The sequence below is a fragment of the Equus przewalskii genome, chromosome 14 (assembly GCF_037783145.1).
Source record: "Equus przewalskii isolate Varuska chromosome 14, EquPr2, whole genome shotgun sequence".
NCBI classification, from domain to species: Eukaryota; Metazoa; Chordata; class Mammalia; order Perissodactyla; family Equidae; genus Equus; species Equus przewalskii.
In genome coordinates this window covers 76640504-76663089 of record NC_091844.1, presented here as the reverse complement: position 1 = coordinate 76663089, position 22586 = coordinate 76640504, and the positions used below count along the sequence as shown (strand labels likewise).

General features: G+C 36.9%; 1 protein-coding gene across 5 annotated transcripts in view; it reads right to left on the bottom strand.

Moving 5' to 3' along the window:
- The window catches only part of SMC6 (structural maintenance of chromosomes 6), an 81014-nt gene that overhangs the window by 31199 nt on the left and 27229 nt on the right, over positions 1-22586 (bottom strand). For all 5 annotated transcript variants that reach the window (XR_011526685.1, XM_070574371.1, XM_008526529.2 and 2 more), the window contains 10 exons: positions 22412-22513; positions 18437-18556; positions 18242-18340; positions 14104-14250; positions 13743-13831; positions 13324-13488; positions 12741-12919; positions 10859-11063; positions 4812-4926; positions 3426-3586 (listed from right to left, as the gene is read on the bottom strand). Coding sequence is in view for 4 of the 5 variants with exons in the window: in XM_070574371.1 (XP_070430472.1) it covers positions 3426-3586; positions 4812-4926; positions 10859-11063; positions 12741-12919; positions 13324-13488; positions 13743-13831; positions 14104-14250; positions 18242-18340; positions 18437-18556; positions 22412-22513 (1382 nt within the window). In the remaining variant the exon portion in view is untranslated. The remainder of the gene's footprint in view (positions 1-3425; positions 3587-4811; positions 4927-10858; positions 11064-12740; positions 12920-13323; positions 13489-13742; positions 13832-14103; positions 14251-18241; positions 18341-18436; positions 18557-22411; positions 22514-22586) is intronic.

The window sequence follows — 22586 nt, the reverse complement described above, 5'->3', positions numbered from 1 at the left end:
CATGGTGTACAGTGATAGGCAAAAGTAGAAACAGAATTAAGACATGAAGGAATCAAACAAAAAGGAAAAAAAATCAAGAAATAAACCATAACATTAAAATGTGAACAGGATACTATACTCTATGCCCGCAGTACTACAGAAACATAAGAGTGAGTCTGAGAGAGGTGCCAACTGAATTGTACTCTCTAAAGTTTTCATCAACTGGACCAACTGGGGGCCAAATGGAAAAAAATATACAAAGGCACAGAGAGATGAAAACAGATAAAACTGATAGTCAGCTCAACATTTACTGTAGGTGAATAAAAGAATGTGTGGAGAGTGAAAGGGACGAGGAGGAGGCCAATGAAGAGGGATGGAGAATAAAGTAGACAGATGCCAAAGTCATAAAGGGTCCCTGTGCCAGCAGAAATCAACTGTCTTTAGAAAAGATCTTTTCCCAACTCACTGAACTGAGCACCTGTCTCCCAAAGCTGTGCGCCTGGTGGAAGACAACCACCTGTGAGTTAAGAAAAACTTTTCTGATTGGGAGCGTATGCCGTATTTCATTAAGATGTATATTCTTCCACATTTTATCATCTCTGAGCTCTGAAATCGTCTTCCAGTCCACGGTTCAATTACAGTATTTTCTCTTTTTTACTCACATATAAAATAATAGAGCATCTTAAATTTGATGAAAGATTATAACTGTGCTACCTTGCTAGAATTCTCAAAATTTTAAAAAAAAAATCAATAAATGATAGCTGAATGAGTGATACATGAATAATAAAAATGAGGAAAGGACAAGAATAATTGTGGTATTTCTGGTAAAACTGGGGCCAGATGCAAAAACTTAAGAGGGCTCCTGAGGATTTAATAAAAAGTTTATTTTACCACATATAAATCTCTACCTTTATTAACAGTTAATTGTGCTTAAAAAAAATTACCAAGTAAACAAACTTTGAAACCTAGAGCTTAAATCAAAATTAAAAACTGACAAAATGAGCACCGAAAATATTCTATTATTATATAATTTTTTGATGTTAAGAATAAAATTAGGCAATCATAATTTATATGAACAAAACCGTTAAATTTTACAACTTCCTTTTTGCTGGGTAGGACAAATTCTGTTTCATGTTTTCACATAGCGTTTCTCCCTACTTTCTCATTAACTTTTACACGGAGAAAGACCATCTGCTCCCTAAAGAGAGACATATTAAAACTGCGCAGGCATGCATTGTTTGTGTGGGATGAATACACGTCTCCAGAGCAGCCTGTCCCAGTAGTGCACCCCTCACTTTGCATGCCTTACACTCCATTACACCCCGCACTCGCTAGACCATGCTCTGGCGGTCTAAGTGGAACAAGCCAGACACGAGAGGTTGCATATTATATAATGCCATTTATATGAAATATCCAGAACAGACTGATGCATAAAGACACATTCAAAAGCAGACAAGTGGTTAACAGGGGTTGGGGGTGAAGGGAATAGAGAATAACTACTTGTGGGCATGGTTTTCCTTCTGGCGTGATAAAAATGCTTTGGAATTAGACAATGGTAATGGTTGCAGACCTTGTGAATAAAATAAAAATCTCTAAATCATACACTTTTAAAATAGAGTGAATTTTATGGTATGTGAATTATATCTCAATTTTAAAAATCATATGTATATGGTATAAATATATAAACTGTTTTGGAAATACATATAAGAAACTGCTAAACTATTTCCTTACTGTTGAAAAAGGGAGGAGGATGAAGGGTTTCACTTTACGTCTTTCTGTACCGTTTGAATTTTCTCACCATACGCACATATTACTTCTAATTATTTTTAAAATGTCAATAGATACTATGGAGAAATGGGATTATGAGCTACTTTTGTCTTCCAATTAATATTTTTCTGTATTTAAAAAACACTATTGAATCTTTTTAAACTTCTAAATATCAGACAACTATCATACTGGTTCAGGTCAAAACAGAGGACACAAAGTCATTTAAATATCATCAGAACTTGGTATATTTTCAAGCAATGAAGTTTTCAATGTGGTAAACAATTTTTTAAAATCCACTGTTCATGGGGCTTTTAAAAGAAAAGCGTTTTTTTGTCCATTACACATTAATACAACACTTTTAGCTAAAAATGAAGCCAAATATTGACTGCAAACATTAAGTTTTGAAACTTTATTACTAAAATGTAGAATCAGGGATCCTAATTTGCTGCAAGATAGACTTAATCTTTTCCAAGAGTACTATACTTATTTTGTTTTAAGACTTGGGACACGAATGCATGAGGCATTTTTGTCGAAAGAAGTGTGAATTACACAGAGTAACACTACCAACACCGTTTATATATTTGCACTCCTGTTTGCTTGAATACCATATAATTTAGTCTTGTCCAGTTAGAATTAGGAATGCCTGATTTAAATGTCCTGGCACAATGGATAAAACTTTATCACGTTACAGGTCACTCTCATATAGATGCATTCAAACATTTATGGACTTTCGTTTATCCTATCAGAAAGATTCAGTGTCAATTTAAAATGTGTGCTGGGTGCCACAACACCAAGTTGCTGATCATTTAACTTTTTTCTGTTGCTCAGTTGAGATTTTACTCAACTTTACAATAATTATTACAATTATTTTCCTTTATGCTGCTCTCATAATCACACTAAAATGACTACTATTACTTAACAACAGGGAATCTATTTCAACAAAACTCTCATTTCTCCTACACACACAAGTCATTTAGAATACTTCCACTTTTACTCAATTTTCTTAGATATTTCTTTTACTTAAGTGGTAAGTTCTTCTACCTAAGGTCTGGTCACTGATTCAGTTTCAACCCATCAATTCATCAACTGAAGTAGTTCGTTTGGAAAATCACGTTTTTTGTACCAAAAATTCTTTTTGCATGCTCTTGACCCTCATTAAATACACATTACTTTTTCGTTCAACTTCTCAATTTGTCTCCTCTAGCAGTTCTATTTTCCTAGGCATGTGTTCTTATGGTGCCAACTGATCTTCTTTCTAAAACAGTGCAACTCAAAGTACCAGTCAGAGACATAGTACGGAACCTGAGACAGAATGTAGACCAGCATACTTGTACTCTCATTACGAAAAATCAGCAGAACTACACAATGGGCATAGTGATGTAGCTGATTTCTATTCTGAGTTAAGCTCTTTACCTCCTTGCAGACAGGTTATAGACAACGTGCAGATCAGCTGGTCAAGGGAACACACTTTGTGATCTCAGCCCAGAATACTGTCGTCAAAGTGATGATGGAAAATAACTGTCAACCTAGAATTCTATATCCAGCTAAATATATTTTTAAGAACAAAGAGATTACTCACAATTCTTCACTGAAATAACTACTAATAGAGTAATATGAAAAGAACTGAAGCCTGAAGGAAGCAGTGGGAGTAATATGGTAGAGCTACAATGGACACTAACCTTATTTCAGAATCCACATCTCTGCTTAGAAACTTCGGTCTTGTATGTTCAGATGAATAATAACGTTCTTCAAAAACCTGATCTCCGTCAGCAGTAAAAGCTTCTCTACAGTTCTTGGGTGGCTTTTGGGACTGCATCACTGCACGAGCTACAGAATTGTTCTGAAAGAGGAGGAGAAGGAATATATTTTTAAGTTCTGTCAAAGCACTTCTGATGCATACAGTTTCAAAATGTTACCTATCACTAAGATTCAAGTGTTTTTAAACATTCTAGTAAAATAATTCCATAAAGTTAAATAAAAGTTTTAAAAACAACTTTCAAGATTCAAAGAATTAAAACTGTTAAGTCTTTAAAATAATGTAGTAAACAATGCTTTATGACAAACTGATATATTTTATTTTTAAATCCTAATATCGCTATACATTTAAAATTACAAATTACTGTACGTATCTTTTCACATGGAAATATTTACTTTAGCTCAGTTCACACAAATCTTATTTTTTCTAAGTTTTACACCCTAAAGAAGATGTGAGTGAATAGCAAATTCCAATAAAAGTTTAGTATACTGAATATGTAGGGAAAGCCTAGAAATATTTAAGCTCTGGAGGAAGTAAAAAGGGATTAAGCTTACTGGAGGCCTAGTCAACCTCTCTGGAAAGATCTTTACAATAGGACTTCATTATTTTCTTTCAAGTATTCTTCTAAATTATGAGATAGCAAAGGCCACAAATAATTACAATATGAACTTGCAATAGATATACACACAACTTGGATTACTGATACCATTACTTCTCCATTTCCATTAATGAGAAAAACAGACTCTATCATGATTGTCTTGATTACAGATTTCTGTTTTGAATTTCCTTGTCCCTTTTCAGCAAATTTATGTCAATAGATGAAACACAATATGATGACCTAATCCAACAAGTACATAAAAATATACACACAGAAGAAAAGTAAATATTGATTTATTTTACGGGACTCAAAATTTTAAGAATAAAAATTAATAAAATATCAAGTAAAGTACTTGTTTAAAAAGCAGAACAGTAATAATACATGTATCTGTGAGGATAAATAAAAAATGGATTTGCCAGCTAATCAAGAAAGAATGAACAAAAAAATTTTATAGCATCATGAGCCAAAAGAATAATATATACTAGCAAAATTATTTTACGAAGAACAGTCAAAAGTTATAAAAGTTTCCTGGGGCAGAAAATGCACAACCAGCTCTACATGATTGTATAGATTTTCCTATGGGGTAAAAAAGTACAATGGTAAAACATATCAACAACTCTATGATACAGAAGGGGAATAGGAATTTATTTAACCAACTTCAGTTTTGAAAACTTAAAAATAATATACAATACAGCAAATACTTGGTCTTACTTTGATTAGTAGCACAGTCTCTATGCCTCTCATGTCAATTAGGCTGTTTGCAACAACTGCATTATCTATTTCTAAAGCTTTCAGAACCGTTGGAAACTCTGGATGATAAGCAGCTCTAGGAAATAAAAATATATAAGTATTAACTTATCAAACTTTAAGTTTATAGATATATTTTTTAATGAGTGGGTAGACAATAATAAGCCAATGGAAAATATCTAATAACATTTCAGAACATCTGTAATAGATTTAATTTATTTTATTTACTTAGCAAATATTTATATAATACTATGTGCCAGGTACTATTTTAAGATTATAAATATGAGCTCATTTAATCCTCATAACAAGCATGAGATAGATAATGTTATTCTTTCGTTTTTTTAAGATGACGAAGCTTCAGAGAGTTTAAGAAGTTCCCCAGTTTCCTAAGGCCGGTTAAGTGGTTGGGCTAGGATTTAAACCAGGCAGCTCAGCTCTGGAACCCAGATTCTTAATCTTTATGTCCTGTTGCCTATTATAATTAATAATTACAATTTCCTTAAATCTTATACTGCTATCATACATAAACATAAATGTCAATTAATTAAAACACATTTTAAATAGCTAAACAATTTTCCCACTGAGATAAGAAAAGCTGAAGTGAAATTTATTATCAACACAGAAGAAATATGAGCGAAAAGATACTCCTATTAATTGTAATTTGGGTTCCCTAAAAAGACATTCAATCTTTCAACAAAACAACTTAAACATCTGAGCTACTGACAGCACTGAAAAATAGACACACCAAGAACAGCAGGTGCAGGAGCCACGAATGGCTAAGGGGGAAACGATCGTGGCATCATTAGTGCAATCTTAGTCCTAGAGCTCCAAAACAAAGCCTGTATCTTTGTATATACGTTTAACATCTATTCATTCATTAATTCAACATGCATTTAATGATCATCTACTTTGTATCAGGTGTTGTTCAGAGGATGAGGAGACAGCAGTAAACAGAACAGATTATGTCCTTTTCCCAATGGAGCTCACATTCTATTGAAGGGAGACAGAGAATAAAGAAAAAGAAAAAGGGGCATAGAGTGCTTTTTCACACAAAAAAGGGTCAGGAAGCCTCACTAAGGTAATAGGGGGCAGATAACTGAAGAAATGGGAGAGGCACATTGGCATCCTGAAGAAGAGCATTCTGGGTCGAGGGAATGGCATTTGCAAAGGCCCTGACAAGGGGTGTGGAGGAACCAGGAGACCAGAGTGCTGGGGTGGCCAGAGCAGTGAGGCGAGGGCTTCTGGAGACAAGGACGGGAGAGACAGCAAGAGGAGAGATCATGGGGGCCCTAGAGGTTGCAGTAAAGCCTATAATAAGGGAAACGGGATGGGAAATGTATATGGTGCTCTGAGCAGAGGGGTGACGTGATCTGACTTTACTCTGCAATACTGAGTAGGGGTGGCGGGGAACCAGAAGCAGAAAGATCAGCCCATTGCAATACTCAAGTGAGACATGACAATGGCTTGAACCAGGGTAGTCACTGCAGAAATGTTTAGGTCCTGGATATATGTTTTAAAGAACAGCCAATAGGATGCAGTGTGGCAGAGAGGAGTCAAGGATGACTGAGGTTTTGGCTTGAGTAACTGAAAAATGAAGATGGGCAAGATGCTAAGAAGAGGAAGTTTTAGGGTAGAAAATAGGAATTTTGCTTTTAGACATGTTAAGTTTGAAATGTCGACTGGACATCAAAGTGGAAAATATATATTCAGTTTATTATATTCTGGAGTTCAGAGGAAAGAGCCCCACTAGAAACACTGATTTGGTAATCATCAGTGTATGAACTGTCTTTAAAGCTGTGAGACTGGAGGAGTTCGCCTAGGGAACAAGCGTACTTTGAAACGAGTTCTGGAGCACAGATGCAGTGAGAGGTGAGGCAGGAGCAAAAGATATAAAAAAGAATACCTAGAGATTCAGGAAAACCAGAGAATGAGGTCTTAGGAACATTCCAGTAAAAAGCGTTTCAGGAAGAATGAAAGGATCGGCTGAGTCAAATACTGCTGGTAGGTCAAGTTTGTGAGCAGGAAGGACAGACTACAGACTCAAGCAAAGAAAGGCTCACTGGTGCCTTGCTGTTCTGATATGTGGTGAAGTCATAAAGGCTTGACTGGAGCAGGTTCAAGAAAGAAGGGGAAGAGAGAAACGAGAGACATAGACCACTCTGAGGAGTTTTTCCTGTAAAAGGAAGCAGAGAAATAGGATAGTAAACGTAGGATGGAGTTCAAGTGGAAGTAAAAACAAGGATAGGAAAGAATGAGAAGTGGGTGTTCTAGCAATGTCAAGCAGTGTCAACCAATGAATCAAAGTCAACTATGAGCAGAGAAAGCAGAGGGAGAGGACGTGGTAGGAGATCCTGGTAAAATGCAGACCCTGGCCAGTCTGTTGAAAGCACAGGCTTCTGTGCTAGGAAGGAGCGACTATTTTTGGGCAGGCACACACCACTGCTAGACAAGACTGCTCCCCCCAGATTGTTATACAGCACCAAGTAACAACCACCCTGTCGTCCTGCTCTACTTCCTTGGATTTACTTCATCTTGGCTCATACCACAACTAGTTGCATGCTAAGAAATGCTATCAAATCAGTCTAGGAGAACCAGAAGTAGGAAGGAACAGTGGCAGTGAAGTATAAGTGACAGGAGACAAGGAAAGAACAATATGAAATAAGCTCACCAAACAATGTCAGGTAGAAAGCTTAAAGAGGACAGGAGAGACAGGAAAACTGCAGGCAAATATAATGAGCCTCACTGGTAAGAGGAGGTAAAAACAAAATGATTTGAATATCCTAATTAAGCTTAGAGGGAATCACTTAATAAAAACGTGATTTTTAAAGGCAAGTAATGGTAAAAATATCACAATCAAATTAAAATATAGAAAAAACATGTTTAAAATTTACAGCATGTTTTTTGTTTTTGTTTTTGTTTGCTGAGGGAGATTTGCCCTGAGCTAACATCTGTGGCAAATCTTCCTCTATTTTGTATGTGGGCCACACCACAGCATGGCCACCGACCAGCAATGCAGGTCTACACCCAGGAACTGAACCTGGGCCACTGAAGCAAAGCATGCAGGATATAGGAAGTGACAACAAACCAATGACAGAGCCTTCAGGAGCACCAAGATAAAAGGAGTGGGAGATAAAGAAAAGCTACCACATAGGCTGATAGCATCTGAAAGGTAGAAGGAGAACCCAGAAAGTAGTGTCACAGTGACCAAAGGAGCACAGGGGTTTCAAGGAAGGTATATTTAATGGTATCTAATGCCCAAGAGAAGGCAAATAAATACACAAAAATATATACATATACGTTGGATTTGGCAACAAGGAAATAGCTGAAAAATACAATGAATATTTCAGCAGCTAGATAGCAGTGAGTCAGGGAGTAAATGCACAGTCACCCCTAGGAGTAGGTCATTCTTCTGATGGGAGAGGCAAATCAGTGACCTAGGATGTTACAAGGGGAGAGAAGTCAACAGGGTAGCAAAGTTTAAGGCTCAGGAGAGAGCTGAATTAATTAAAAATGGTTCCTGAATCAGGCAGGAAAGTACGCAATTCAGAGCATAAGTAGAATAGCCTCAGGCAGAAAGAACATTTCTGTTGAGATGAGGGTAATAACAAGCTGAGTAGGGCAGTAGCCGCTACTTCCTGGGAAAAGAGGAATGAAGGCCCTTTTCATAGGAAAGGAAATGACATTTCCCCAATATCTCCCTGGGGAGCTAGGCATTTTTCTAAGTATCTTGGTTGAGGTTATCTAATTAAGCCTAATGTATCTGATTCATTCCACACTCTTAGAGAGTTTCACTGTTCTTTTCTACATTAAAATAACACGCCCAATTTTTAAGTTTAGCATTTGAAACACAACTTATACTGATAAAGTTCTTCACAAAAAAAGTCACCCCTTCAAAATGTTTATAAGGCAGCGAAAGTTGACAGGGTATTAAACATACTCAAGACTTGTCAATATCAATACCCAAAAGGATTACCATCCAACTTCCTCCACTCCTCCACCAACTTCAACCTACTCCTGAAGCTAAACATGGACTGTGTCATCCCTGGAGCTGCTCCCATGAGACTCTAACTTCCCACTCTCACTACAACCTACCATCTTCTAGGCTAATCCCACCTGTTAAACCTGCTTTCTAACTTCATCAAGGCTGAGCTATATATAGATTTTCTCCCAGGCCTCCTTCTCATGCCCATCTAGCCTAAAACCCATGGCCAATCATTGAACTACTTTCCCAGAAGCACTTTCTCACCCACGCTAAAAAATACCCACCCCCTCTAAAAAATTCTAATGCAATATTAATTCAACAATACACATTCTCCACTCAACTCTATTTAAAAAATCAAACATTATTAGTAAAAATTCCTGTAGCCACCATAGGTGTTTGAATCTCAAGTGAACTTTGGGTCAGCCTCCTCTCTCATTTTCCCAAACCTCCTACCCAACTCCCGAGGCCCTCGTTCTTAGCACATGAAATCACCTACTTCCAAGAAAAGTGACATTCTACTGCACAAACTTAGCTCACCTTTGCACCCCTTCACAGGAAACTGTAAATCACACTTGGTATATTGCTAAGAGAATAGAAACACATCTGGGAAACACAACATCCCAGCAGGTCAGTGCCAGGCCTTCCTCTTTATGGGAGGCTTTGCAGCAGTTCACAGAACAGTCCATACAGCTGTCCATGACAACTGGTCTTGCTCTCCAAAGGACAGTTCAGGTGCAGGAGGATATTCCTCAAAGAAGCCAGTATCTCTCCTAATAACCTCATGGGAATAGTTTCCAAGGTCCCATATGGAAATGCCCAAGTACAAGACTCACCATACTGGCTTCCCACCAGGTGTATAGAGTTCTCCCAGGCCAGATGCAGCTAACCTGTCAGGGGTCATTTTTACCATAAGCAATGCTGTCTGGTAGCACAACTTAAATTTCACTCTTACCAGGTCTTAGAAACCAGGGATCAGAGCTAGAAATTAACATAAAGTCAAGTTTTCAGGCAAATAGAGAAAACTCTCTACCCCTAACTCCCAAATCTTTATTTCTAGCCTAAAAGCTAAAAATCAACAATTCCACAACAGGACTTATCTACTTTTACAAAGCCACTTTTTTCTTATACTTCTAAATCATTTGATGGCATATCTGTTAGGAAGTCACTCCAGCCAGAAATCTAAGAGTCATCCTCCATTCCTGCTTCTCTTACATTCAAGTAACACTATTTATTGATTTGGTCCTAAATATCTCTTTTAATCTGTTCCTTATTATCTATAATGCAGACACTATTTTTTGCAGAATAATTGATGAGGTTATGCCCCCATGCATTTTGCACATAGAATTCTATCTGCCTAGAAGGCAATTAACCTTTGTCTATCACTTGACAAAGCCATCACTTAGAAGATTGATCATTTATCCTCTCTTCTCTGATTTCTTTCCTAACCTACCTACTAACATTTAATTACCCCCTCATCTGAACTACATCTGCATCTTGTGATCCAATTTCATCAAAGCTGACAAAGAATAAATTAGAAAATATGTATATATTCAAAAGTAAAGTGACTAGCTAGCCAGCAGCTAGCAAAGAGGCCAATTTGGGTATTGTGCTCTTGAGAAGGTTTCTTAGGCTCATCAAAGAAAACAATCACAGCTCTTTAAGGAATCTGTGAAGCACCCTGACAGCTGAACTGTGGGTAACGCGTACCAAAGTTCTTCCTTAGTGCCTTTCTCTTAGTTTGCCTAGGTCTGCATCATTTCCCTCAACAGTAGAATTTCTATGCCACACTACATCTGGGTTTCCCTGTACTACCTCCCACAGTACAACTCCTATAAAGACCACGAGGGCAGGGAGTATCTCTTATTTATTTCTGTATCTCCAATATCTAGACTGAAATTAAAGAAGTGGCTTGATAAAATTTTGCACACCAGTAGTGTAGGTATGGTTAACATAAAAATGTTTTAATTCCTTCTAACCTTGCAGATGATTAAGCAAAAGCAGAAACAATATTTAATTACTGATGCCTTACTTGTGTCTTACATCATACATCTCATTCCGAAACTCAGACACTATTATCTGTGGCCGTGAGGTCCCTGGTGAATAAAACTTTTTCATCAGTGCCTGAAGAACTCTTTCATCAGCATGATTGTGGCAACAATAGGCTTGCAGAAGTCCTTTTAGGCAAGATTCAATAGCCAAAGCAAGCTCAGGGTCCCGAAGATGAATGCAAGCTCCTAAAAGTGAGAGAAAATTATTAAAAGGCCCATACTTACTTTGAAATATTAATGTAACTATCTTTTAATAATAGTTCATTAATGACTTCAAAATACTTTCACATAAAGCAGCTTAAATGACATTACAGATCTTACTTTCACTGAATGAGAAATCCCCACAGTTCCTTTGGACACAACAGGGAGAAAACCTACCAAATCCTGTGAAAAAAACTGTCCCACTCTAATGTAAATTAATAGTGGTTTTTCTATGTAAGTTTAAACTATTACAGTCTCTGAATGGTGTTCTGAAAATCAAGCCAAAAGGTTAATAGATTTCTTATAATTTTCTGTAAAACTAATTGATATTGGGATTTCAGATTTAGAGAGGGGAAAAAATGCCTCATCCATTGAAATGGATCCCAGGTATAAATGTACATACCATTTGAATGAAGAGACATTTCTACAATACTTAATATAGTATGTAATCTATACTTACACCGTACAAGCATACCTCATTTTGTGCTTCACTTTATTGTGCTTCACAGATATTGTGTTATTTACAAGACCTTTCACTAGCAAAAAGATTAGGACTAGGACCCACTGAAGGCCCAGATGATGGTTAGCATTTCTTAGCAATAAAGTATTTTTTAATCAAGGTGTCTACATTGTTCTTTTAGACATAATGCTATTGCACACTTAATAGACTACAGTATAGTGTAAACACAACTTTTATATGCACTGGGAAACCAAAAATTTCTTGTGAATCACTTTATTGCAATATTTACTTTATCACAGTGGTCTAGAATTGAACCCACAATATCTCCAAGGTGTGCCTGTAATATAGTACTTTACTAAGAAAATATATTTATATTTACAGAATCATTTTCACCTAACGATGTACAGAATTAGAGAAAACTCCTCAGAAGAACTCGATTTTTTTAAATCTCATGTATAAATGAGGATAATTAAATAACCCCAGATTTTACGGTTGGAAGAGGACTTAGAAAGAATGTTGGTCAACCTAAAGTGAAATTAGGAAAAGACAAGTCATTTTATAAAGGTTACACAAAACTCAGGTGTTGAGTGTTCTTTCCACTATATCTTGATGTAACTGGATTTTCCTACTAATCAATTACATTCAAATTAATTCATTCACTTGTTCACTCATCCATTCAGGAAAAAAATCAAAATCAGATTATTAAACTCTGTAATGACTTTTCCTTTTGTTAAATTCTCTTTCTTTTGGCTATTTTATGATTTAAAGATATAAAAGGAAAGTCTGAAAGTTTAATGTGATTTTTACCATTATTTAAAAATACATATATAATTAAAACCACACATAACTACACAGCTTTGATAATAGTTTTAAAATTAGATTCAACAGGGGCTGGCCCCGTGGTCGAGTGGTTAAGTTCGCGCGCTCTGCTGCAGGCGGCCCAGTGTTTCGTTGGTTCGAATCCTGGGCGCGGACATGGCACTGCTCATCAGGCCACGCTGGGGCAGCGTCCCACATGCCACAACTGGAAGGATCCATAACGGAGAATATACAACTATGTACTGGGGGGGCTTTGAGGAGAAAAAGGAAAAAAAAAAAAAAAATCTTTAAAAAAAAAAAAAAATTAGATTCAACAGACCCCTTCCTGAAAAAAAAAATTATTTCTAATGTTTACTACATCCTGACTAAATGGTGACAAATACCTAAAGGGCCCACAGGTTTACAGGTAAAACGCCCACGTCTATAAGCATCATCTATTGCTTCAAGAAGAGCTGGAACATTAGGGCCAAATCTTTTTAGGCGATCAGTTTTACTATCTTTCAATTCTTTCAGTTGCCTCTGATTATAGTTCAGCGTATGCCTCACATCTAATTCTTCTCTCCTAAAAAATAAAAGCACAAAAAAAGAACAAATACGTGATACAGTTATACAGAAATATTCAGCCTTTTCCCCTAACACCTGCAAACCAGTGACCCAGCTACCCTAAAAACTAAGAGCAAATTTCTTTATTTGAAAATAATTGTGTTACTAAAGAAAAACAGTCAGAAGTACTCAAAACTTAGCATGAGCTTAGCATGAAAAGAAATGATCGATAGTGATGAGGACTAGGAATCCCAGAAACTGTCCAACTCTACAAGTGTAAGAAAAGTCTTGGCAAAGTGATTTTAAAGGATCCCTGATTATGTAGAAGAAATGTTAAAAAACCATGTTTTGTCTCTTCATATAAAGAACAAAACTATCTAATTTTCAATCGAAAAAAAACATGTTAAGGATGATGAAACCTACTTAATTCTGGTATGTTCTTCTTTGTCTTTTTCTATGGCTTGCTGAAACTGTTCGATCTCTTGATTGACAGAACCTTCTTGATCCTGTAAGACTTTTACTTTTTCTTTTAACCAAGATATTTTTTTTTGCCTTTCCAATCGTTCAGGTTCCAAAGATTGATCAGTACTAACAGTAAATAATCCAAAATGGAAAACGTTAAGTGAGAAACATAACATTTAAAAAACAAAGCAGCGTGATAAAATTCCTTTAGCAATAATACAGTCATTGCTTGGTACCGCAGATGCCCAAGTCCCTTTGTCGGCCCTCCCTATCACCGATGTGGAACCTGAAGATACAGAGGGCCGACTGCACTCCATTTCACCTAGATCACTTTGTTACAAAATGACATTATCACAACGATTGCAAAGTAACTGTCTTACCTTTTTTTCAGTTCTTCAATTCTTTTGCAAAGCTGCTCATCATCCTTCCTTAATGCTCTATACTCGTTTAGGGAGCGATTATATAAAACCTAAGGAAAAATTATATATATTCGAGTAAATCAAAAAAACAAATATCCCATTCAAGTCCACTTTTGCCAAATCTTCAAAACAGAAGCTAAATATATGCAGAAATATATTTTTAAAATAAAGTACATAAATGGCCATATGAAATCATTACAGTTTTGAAAGTCTGAAAGCCACACAGATTTCTCTCAATTACAAAACTGTACTTTTAAAAATAAATGAACAGTATTTATATTTGATATGCAGTTTTTAATATTCAGGTTAGAAGACTTCTCACCTCAGCTTCATTATAGGCCCTTTTCCTAGCAGTAACATCTGCTTTCAAAGCCAGACATTCTGGTGTTCGTGCATCTGTCTCTTGACTAATCTTTTCTAGTTTATCTTGAATATCCTTGTATTTTTTTTCTGCTTCATTAAGTCTGACCTTTAAGAAAATAACAACATTGATGGAGTATATTTTCTTTGTCTTCAATAAACAGAGAAATTTAAAAATAATTATTACATAGTTCACATCTCAACAACAAACTTATTTTCACTCTGACTAAATAAACTAAGACATTAGACAAGCAAACATAATTATATAAAATACTAAAATATAAATTAATTTTAATTCTACATTGAGTTTTCCAACAAATGTGTTATCTTCTGGGGATACAGAGATATAGTCACAACTGTCTTAAGTAACACAATTAAAGGGAGATAAACACAATTTAGCTGAGAAACAGACACACAAACTGACAATACAACTTGTAAACAATAATGCTTAAGTAGGGTATGTTTATTTACAATCGTGCAAACATAGAGGAAGAACCCATAGGTCTGCCAGAAAAAGTGAGGAATGTCTTCAAAGCAGAAGAAGCATTTGAACTGAGATGTGAAAGATTAATCAAAATGTACCAGGAGAAAACTTGGGGAAAAGTGTCAGAGACAGATGGAAAAGCATGTAGAAAGGTATTAATATTTACTTTTAGGAATTAAAATATTTCTGGGGCTTAAACTGAGAGGGGAGTGATAGGAGATGAGACGAAGCGGGTAGAAGGGCTTTGAATCCCATAATGATCAGCTTACAACTTAACCCTCTAGAGAACAGGGAGACAAGACATGACCAAATCCATACACTACCTCACTTTGGGAGCACATGGAAGGCAGGGTGGAGGAAAACATTAAAGGTAAAGATTTCAGTAAGCAGGTAACATGAGATTGTGGAACAAAAATAATTAGGGACCAAAATGGGGCACCGACAATAGGAAAGGATTAGAAGGGACAAATACAAGAACTATTTAGATCAGGGATCAGCAAACGTTTTCTAGAAAGAGCTAGAGAGTGTATATTTCATGCTTTGTTAGCTTGTCACAACTATTCAACTAGACATGCTAAGTCTTAAGTGTCTGCAACACGTAGGTAAAGATGTGAAGACAGATATTTGAATCAAGTGCTCAGGATAAAAGTTTGAAGAGGAGATAAAGATGAAGGAATTGCCAATACATAGGATATTTAGGAAGCACTGCATAGAATGGTAATGAAGTTTTATCATTAAAACATTGACTGTATGATCTGCATGAGTTTTACAAAAATTGAAGTTGGCCCACATGTTATACAACTAAACATAATTCATTTATTTTCAGTTTTAAATTAGGTTAACACAAGTTTAAAGTCTGCAGCGTGAGAGGATCCCTTTGTCTCTCCCCTTCAATCCACAGTCAGTAAAACATCCATAACCCAACACAGGCTACACTGCCCAACACACCGGAACCCCAGAGAAATCCACACATCGGTACATATGAAGGTGGGTGGACTGGAACACACAGAAGAGGTAAAATGGGGGAACAGCAGAGGCGGTGCCCAGCTACAGCAGCTGAGCCAGCCACCCTAAGCCCCAGAGAACCTGGTGGGCAGCACCAGGGGGTGCAGAGGTGACTCTAGCCATAGGGAACCAAGCAGCAGCAGAGGTGGAGCCCCATGATCCCAGTCCAGCTGCAGCTCAGAGTCTGGTAGCAGCAGCAGAGGTGCACACGGGACTCCCACAACCCAACTGTAGTGGCACCTGTGGCCACAAGGTAACAGGAAACACCAGAGCTGGTAGCCTGTGAACCCAGAACCCAGCTCCCTCCCCACCCTCTTCCTCTCCCTACCACAGTGAAAGAGCTTCTGACCCAGCTGATCCCAGAGGCACTGGAGGCATCAGCCATCCCCGTATGCCCAGGAGGGAAGCCAACGACCATAGCAACACTAGCAACAGCAAGACATCAGTGACCCCCAGAGGCACAAGTGGTGACAATCAGAGTACCACTAATTTGAAAAGATGTATGCACTCTCATTTCATTGCAGCACTATTTACAATAGCCAAGACTTGGAAACAACCTAAGTGCCCATGGAGGGATGAATGGATAAAGATGTGGTATACACAATAGAATACTACCCAGTCATAAAAAAGATGAAATCTTGCCATTTGCAACAACATGGATGGACCTTGAGAGTATCATGCTAAGCAAAATAAGTGAGACAGAGAAAGGCAAATACTGTATGATTTCCCTCATACATGGAAGATAAAAAACCAACAACACACAGATACAGAGAACAGACTGGTGGTTACGAGAAGGGAAGGAACTTGGGGGGAGGGCAAAAGGGGTAAAGGAGGACATCTGTATGGGGATGGATGGAAGGTAGACTTTGTGAACACGATGCAACATATACGGAAGTCAAAATACAATGATGTACACTTGAAATTTATATAATGTTATAAATCAATGTCACCTCAATAAAAAAATAAATAGAACAAAATAACAAAGTCTGCTTTAGACGCTATTTTTTCAGAAACCTTCCACTCAATAGTCATTGTAAAATCAATAATCAAGCATATACTATATGTAAGGTTTTATGTAAGACTTGGTGGGAAGGATATAAATATAACATAGTCCTTACCCTCCAGAAATTTACCATTTACTACAGAGAGTGGCCAAACACTTAAGTGGAGCAAACACCCACAGAATTAAGTATCACCCCGCCTCAAGATCCTCCTTTCCCATCTGAAGAAAAGGTGGGACCCTATCACTCACATTGCATTCTATTTTTAGGGTGGGGAAATATCTAAAGAGGAAAGTAACTTAAGGTCTTCCCCTTTAACAAGCTAAAAAATGAGGCTGAGAAGAATCTGCATAAATTTTAGAATATTCTCTCAGAAATGAAAATTTCAGGTGAGAGAGATAGGTGGGGTTGAACTCCCAGGTACTACCTGAAGAGGGAGTAAGAAACTCAGCCCAGAGATCACTAAGTAAAGATACTATCTTCACTATTTCTGGTGTTTTTACATACTCATCTACTACCTTTGATGGATTGTCATAACCCTTAAAAGGAAAAAGACATGTCTTTGAGGGCATATAGGAAAAAGCGAGGTAGGGAAGATTACATTCTAGGCCACAATCAAGCTTGGGAGCCCAAAACTCCCAAGCTAAGTAGAAGTAGGTACTAAGAGGTAAGTCAGCCACAGTGAGTACATGGGGCTATAAAGAAAGAAAGGCTAGGAGTCCTACTTCTGCCATGACAGTATGAGGAATTCTGCAGTGGTGGCTGCATACCCTTGTAAACATACTAAAAAATCACTGACCTGTGCATTTTAAATGAATGGACTGTATGGTATATGAACTATATCTCAATAAAGCTCTTAAAAAAAGAATGAAAAGGCAAGGATAAAGAGGGGATCTGCTATATGGTAAAAAGGCCCATGTGGAAACCCCCAAAAGAAAATTACTATCTTTATTTATCACTCAACTAACCTCTATCTCTAGGCTCAAGTGGAAGACTCTGTGGCTTTCCGGAATGTTAGATAAACAGCACAGTAGCTTCTACCTGGGCTCTTAGACCTCAGGTTGAAATTAACCTAACAGACCTAACAACTTATCCCACATGTGTTCCACATACATGAAAGTCTCTGATGGCTGGGTCCTAAAACTCAGTTCCCTGATGTACCATTAACAATCTCTGGGCATTGTGTCCAGTTCTGAACTCTTATACTTCATGATACTTAGCTTTAACGCTATTCTAATTGACTACTTTCCTAGCACCCCTTTATTCCTCAGACCGTTTTATGTCTCTACTCCTCAATGAACCCAAGAGTAAAAGCTTTATGCTCTATCATCTCTAGTCGGTAACAAAGGACCATTGTCCACACACATGCATTTAGACTTCTATATCCCTAGCCTCAGAGAGGCTATGAGATCCAAACACAACACTCTTTTTAAGAGAAAGCTGCCACAACAGTTCTTGAACAAAAGTTTACACTGGCTTCACTTGAGTAATAAATTCAAATACAGATAAATATCTAGGCTGAAACTGCTACTTTTGTAGGTCTTAAACAGTCTAATATCAACAATCTCATATGATTCAATTTACTAAATCTGTATAAAAAAGAGTAATACCTGCTGTTCTTCCATTTTCCTGTCAAGTCTAGCAGCACGATCTTCTCCAATTCTGATATTATCTCTGATAGCATTCAATTGTTTTTCAATTTCATTGACCTAAAAAGAAATTATACCAAATTATGTATAAGACTAATTGTAACCAAATATATTCTATATATTACAAATATATGTGAATAATTCAGTGAAAATTACCACCGCCCAAGCCATTTCATGTTTCAAGTATTCTAAATTAGTCTTCATTGTACTTAAACCAGCAATACTTTGAAAACGTTCTTCTTTCTCCAAACACTGGCGCTTTAGTTCAGTAAGTCGCTTAAAAAAAGAAAAAAGGATATATTTCTTATTAACATTGAAAGAACAAGACATTTTGCAAATGCAGTTCTTTTGAATACATTGCCTGAACAAGTACTAAAAAAGATTTGCTAAGAAGTGATTTAATTAAGGTGAAATAAAAATATTTTGGGTTCTTTGGTATACTTTAACTAGATGCAATAATTTAGTTACTTTCTGTACTATAAAAATGGCCAAATACTCTTCATACGAAGAGTAGCAAACGGATACTTCAAAACTACGCCAGTATAGACAAAACCCAAAACTCAGTTTCCCATTTTCTCTCGATTCTATAACTGATAGACAGACTGGTCTGTTCTGGGCAAAGTATACCCAGTAAACATTCCAAAGATAATGGAAGGCTCAGAAGGAATTTGTTTCCAAAAATAAAGTGTTATAATTTTTCTTATCTAAGTCCTACCTTAATAATTAATAATAAAATCATCGAGCAAATTTTAAATAGAATGACATTAGAACTGCTTCTGAAGTGGCTCCTAGACTTTATATTCTGTACACTTGGGCAGACAACCTCTCCTCTTCATTTATGCCTACCATATTCAACTAAATCCTTACACACTATAGATCTTACTCGGTTTTCCTATCCAAGTCACTTTCCCATTCTCCAGGATTATTTCAAGCCATTATCACTCTCTTCAAACCTCATATACCCTGCCACCCTGATCCTTCATTCATTCTCTCTGTCTTCTACTTCAGAGAATTTAGAAGCCATCAGAGAAAAACTCTCTCCAACTTCGAACAACCTTCCCTACAAATCTAAAGCAGTCATTTCTCCCTCCTGCTACAAAAGAAGAGGTGGCTGCATTATACTTAAGTCCAGTCCCCATCTCTTACCTAGATTTTGGATCCTGCCACCCCCTCCTGTGTTCTCAGGAGGTCGAAATTAGTTGATTTTTTTCATCCCGTATCTTAATTTTTGTTTCCACTTCACCCTCTTCACGGACTCCTTTCCATAATCATGTTTAAATCTTTACTCACTATCTTTCGCACTTATAAACAAAACCACCACTACCCATCACTGGGCACCACCTCCTCCTCTGAAAGTCTTCTTCCCTTTCCAGTCAAGTTTCATGAAAATTCTCTCATCTCTTCCATTTCCTCACATTTTCAGCCCCACAAATCTGGCTTCTGTTTTCACCACTACTGAAACTTGTCTTGCCATAGACATCTATGAAGACTATGTCACTAAACACAGGGGGTATTTGTCAATCCTTGTGTTGTTTGCCCACACAGTACATCTCACAGTCCTGACCATTTCTTTCTCAATTCTCTCTTCCCTTGGCTTCTATGGCTTCCACGAGCATTTCTCATAGCTCAGGCCTGGGCCTGCTTTCCTCTCCTCCTCAGCAAGCTAAGTCATTCCTGTGGCTTAGATATCAACCATACATGATGAGTCCTAAATTTTTACTGAGGCCAGATTTGACTTCTGTATGCCTAACTCATACATCCAACTTCTCACTTTACATTTCAACTTGGATGCTTTATAAGCACTTCAAAATTAATCTTTCAAAAGGGAATTCATCATCTTCCTTAAAAGAAACAAAAGGAAGAAAAGGAAAAGAAAAACTGGTTCCTTTTCCCAAGTTTCCTATCTTAATAAAGTTACTCTACTGCCCAGGTCAGCTGATCTAATCTGGAGTCCGTTCAATCACCCATGATGTCTCCTCTGTCTCAGCTTTACCTTCCACGTCCCATATAAGATCTGCCCAAATCATTTCAAAGCTTTGCTCTCCATTACTACTGCCACTACCCTGGACTTACGTCCTCATCATCTCTTTGGACAATGCTAATTACCTTCTTTATTGAGCTCTCTACATCTGTTGTCTCCGTACAGCAATTCATTCTCTTCTATAGCAAAGTACTCTATTGAAAACATACATTTAATCAAGTGATCCACTTTTATGTGTTCTAGGGCCCTTAAGTCTTACAAGGTCCTCCACAAACTGGCCTCTCATCCCTCACTCTTGTGTTCTTCACTCTAGACAATCTGAAATTCTTACAGCTTTTTAAAAGTACCACATGCTCTCTGGGCTGAAACTCCAAGCAAGCTCATTTCTTGGAAAACCTTTCCTTAGTCTCACCATCCCTTGCCTGGTGTTATTCATCCTTCAATTCTCACCTTAGACATCACTTCCTTAACAACTGTACCTTTCCCACTGCCCCTGCCTTGTTCCTACCCCCCACTGCTAGTAACCTGTTAAGTGCTTTTGGACAAACCTAGTCTATAACTCCTTTAGTAGTGCTCACTACACTCAATTATTTACCACCTGCTTCCCGCCAAATAGCTAGGTCGATGACCCCAAGAATCCTGATACTTATTTGCCATTATATGGCCAAAGCACAAGGCTAGCAGGCACGTGGTAGGAACTTAATATTTGATCACTGAACGACTTCTAGTTTCTATCTTCCACACACTATTTCTTAAAGACTTAACTATTCAAACCCAGAGTTTATTTTGAGAATATAGGGCATTTAACTAAGTAGGAAAAAAATTCTTATTAAGTGCATAATATACATAAGGAACTCTGCTACATGACATAGGGAAGTGTTTCTTAAACTTCATAACCAAAATATCTTTAATTGTCGATAAAAGTATACCATAAAGAAAGTGAGTGTTTAACCCCAAACTATCCAAAGCAAACAAACTTCTTCAGTGTCCTGATTTAATATTTTTAAAGTAATAAATGTAACATATACTATATACATTTGTTTGAATATGCAAATATTTCCCTTCCCCAATAATAACACTGATACTCCAAGAAAGTGAGCTATGTTAACTCTGTGGTTTATAGTACCTCCTTGCACATTACCACATACCCCAGGTCTGAAAGGATTATGATGTGGGGAATAAAGATAAATATATTCAATCTTTGCTTTTTGAGTTTTCACTTGATGAACCATACAACTATAAACCTAATTTTAAATATACATTCCTCAAAAATGAAGTAAAAAGGTCAGTGTAACATCTAACAAGTTTGACTTGAGTCAATCCTTACTATAACTCTACCTCAAAAGAACAAGATAAGAAGTTGCTGACAGCTCAGCTGGTTGTGTAAAACTGACTAAAGAACAACAGAACAAGACACAGAATCAGACAAAAATTGGTGGGCCTTTATGTACTGGATGAACAGCTGAAACATAAGCCTTATGATTCTGAAGTCTCTGATTATCAGACAGAAGGTTGGATCTTCAGGAATGCGAAGAAGAAAGTACAAGAACAAAATGTAGAAGATGTAAAAACAAATTTACGTAAGTCACGCTGGCTTGAGTGACTTCAAATTCAGGCAAATCTGCACAGCTGCCAAGCTGGTGAGTACTGATGTGATAGCTGCTACCAAGCTATCAGAGCTTAAAGAAAGTAACCTTCTACTAGTGCAATGAAAGAGCTACCTACCGTACTTAGTTATAAACGCATATTATGTTGATAATATCAGCTTAAGGCTTGTGCTTATTTTCCTATCGAAAGAAATACTATAGTTTTTAAAGTACTTATAGTGGGAATTAGTGATACCTACTGTGGAATCAACTGATCATATATCAAGGGATAAGTATGTTAGATACTATCCTGTCCTTTAGTTTATAGTCTAACAGAGGAAGTAAGATACACGTGTACATAGCCATCATTACAAAACAAAGAAGTAAAGGCTAATAAATTTCATGGATATAAAAACCACACTTCAAACACTTCAGAGAGTGCTATAAAAACGTTCTTAGTTTTAAATAGATATATAGGCATATCATTTTACAATACCATTTACCTACTAAGGACTATAGGAATCTGACTCATCTCAAAAACATTTGCGTTAAATGTTTGCAAACCTCTTCTCCTTGATTTATCTGCTCCTTTGTTCTTTCTTTTGTTTCCATAATGTATGAATAATCTTCCTTCATCTGTTCAAGTTGGGTTGCTTTCATGAAGAACTATATCAACGACAAGAAAAACACAAGCAGGAGTTTGAAAACTTCCATGGAAGTGTGAAAAAGAGAATTTGGT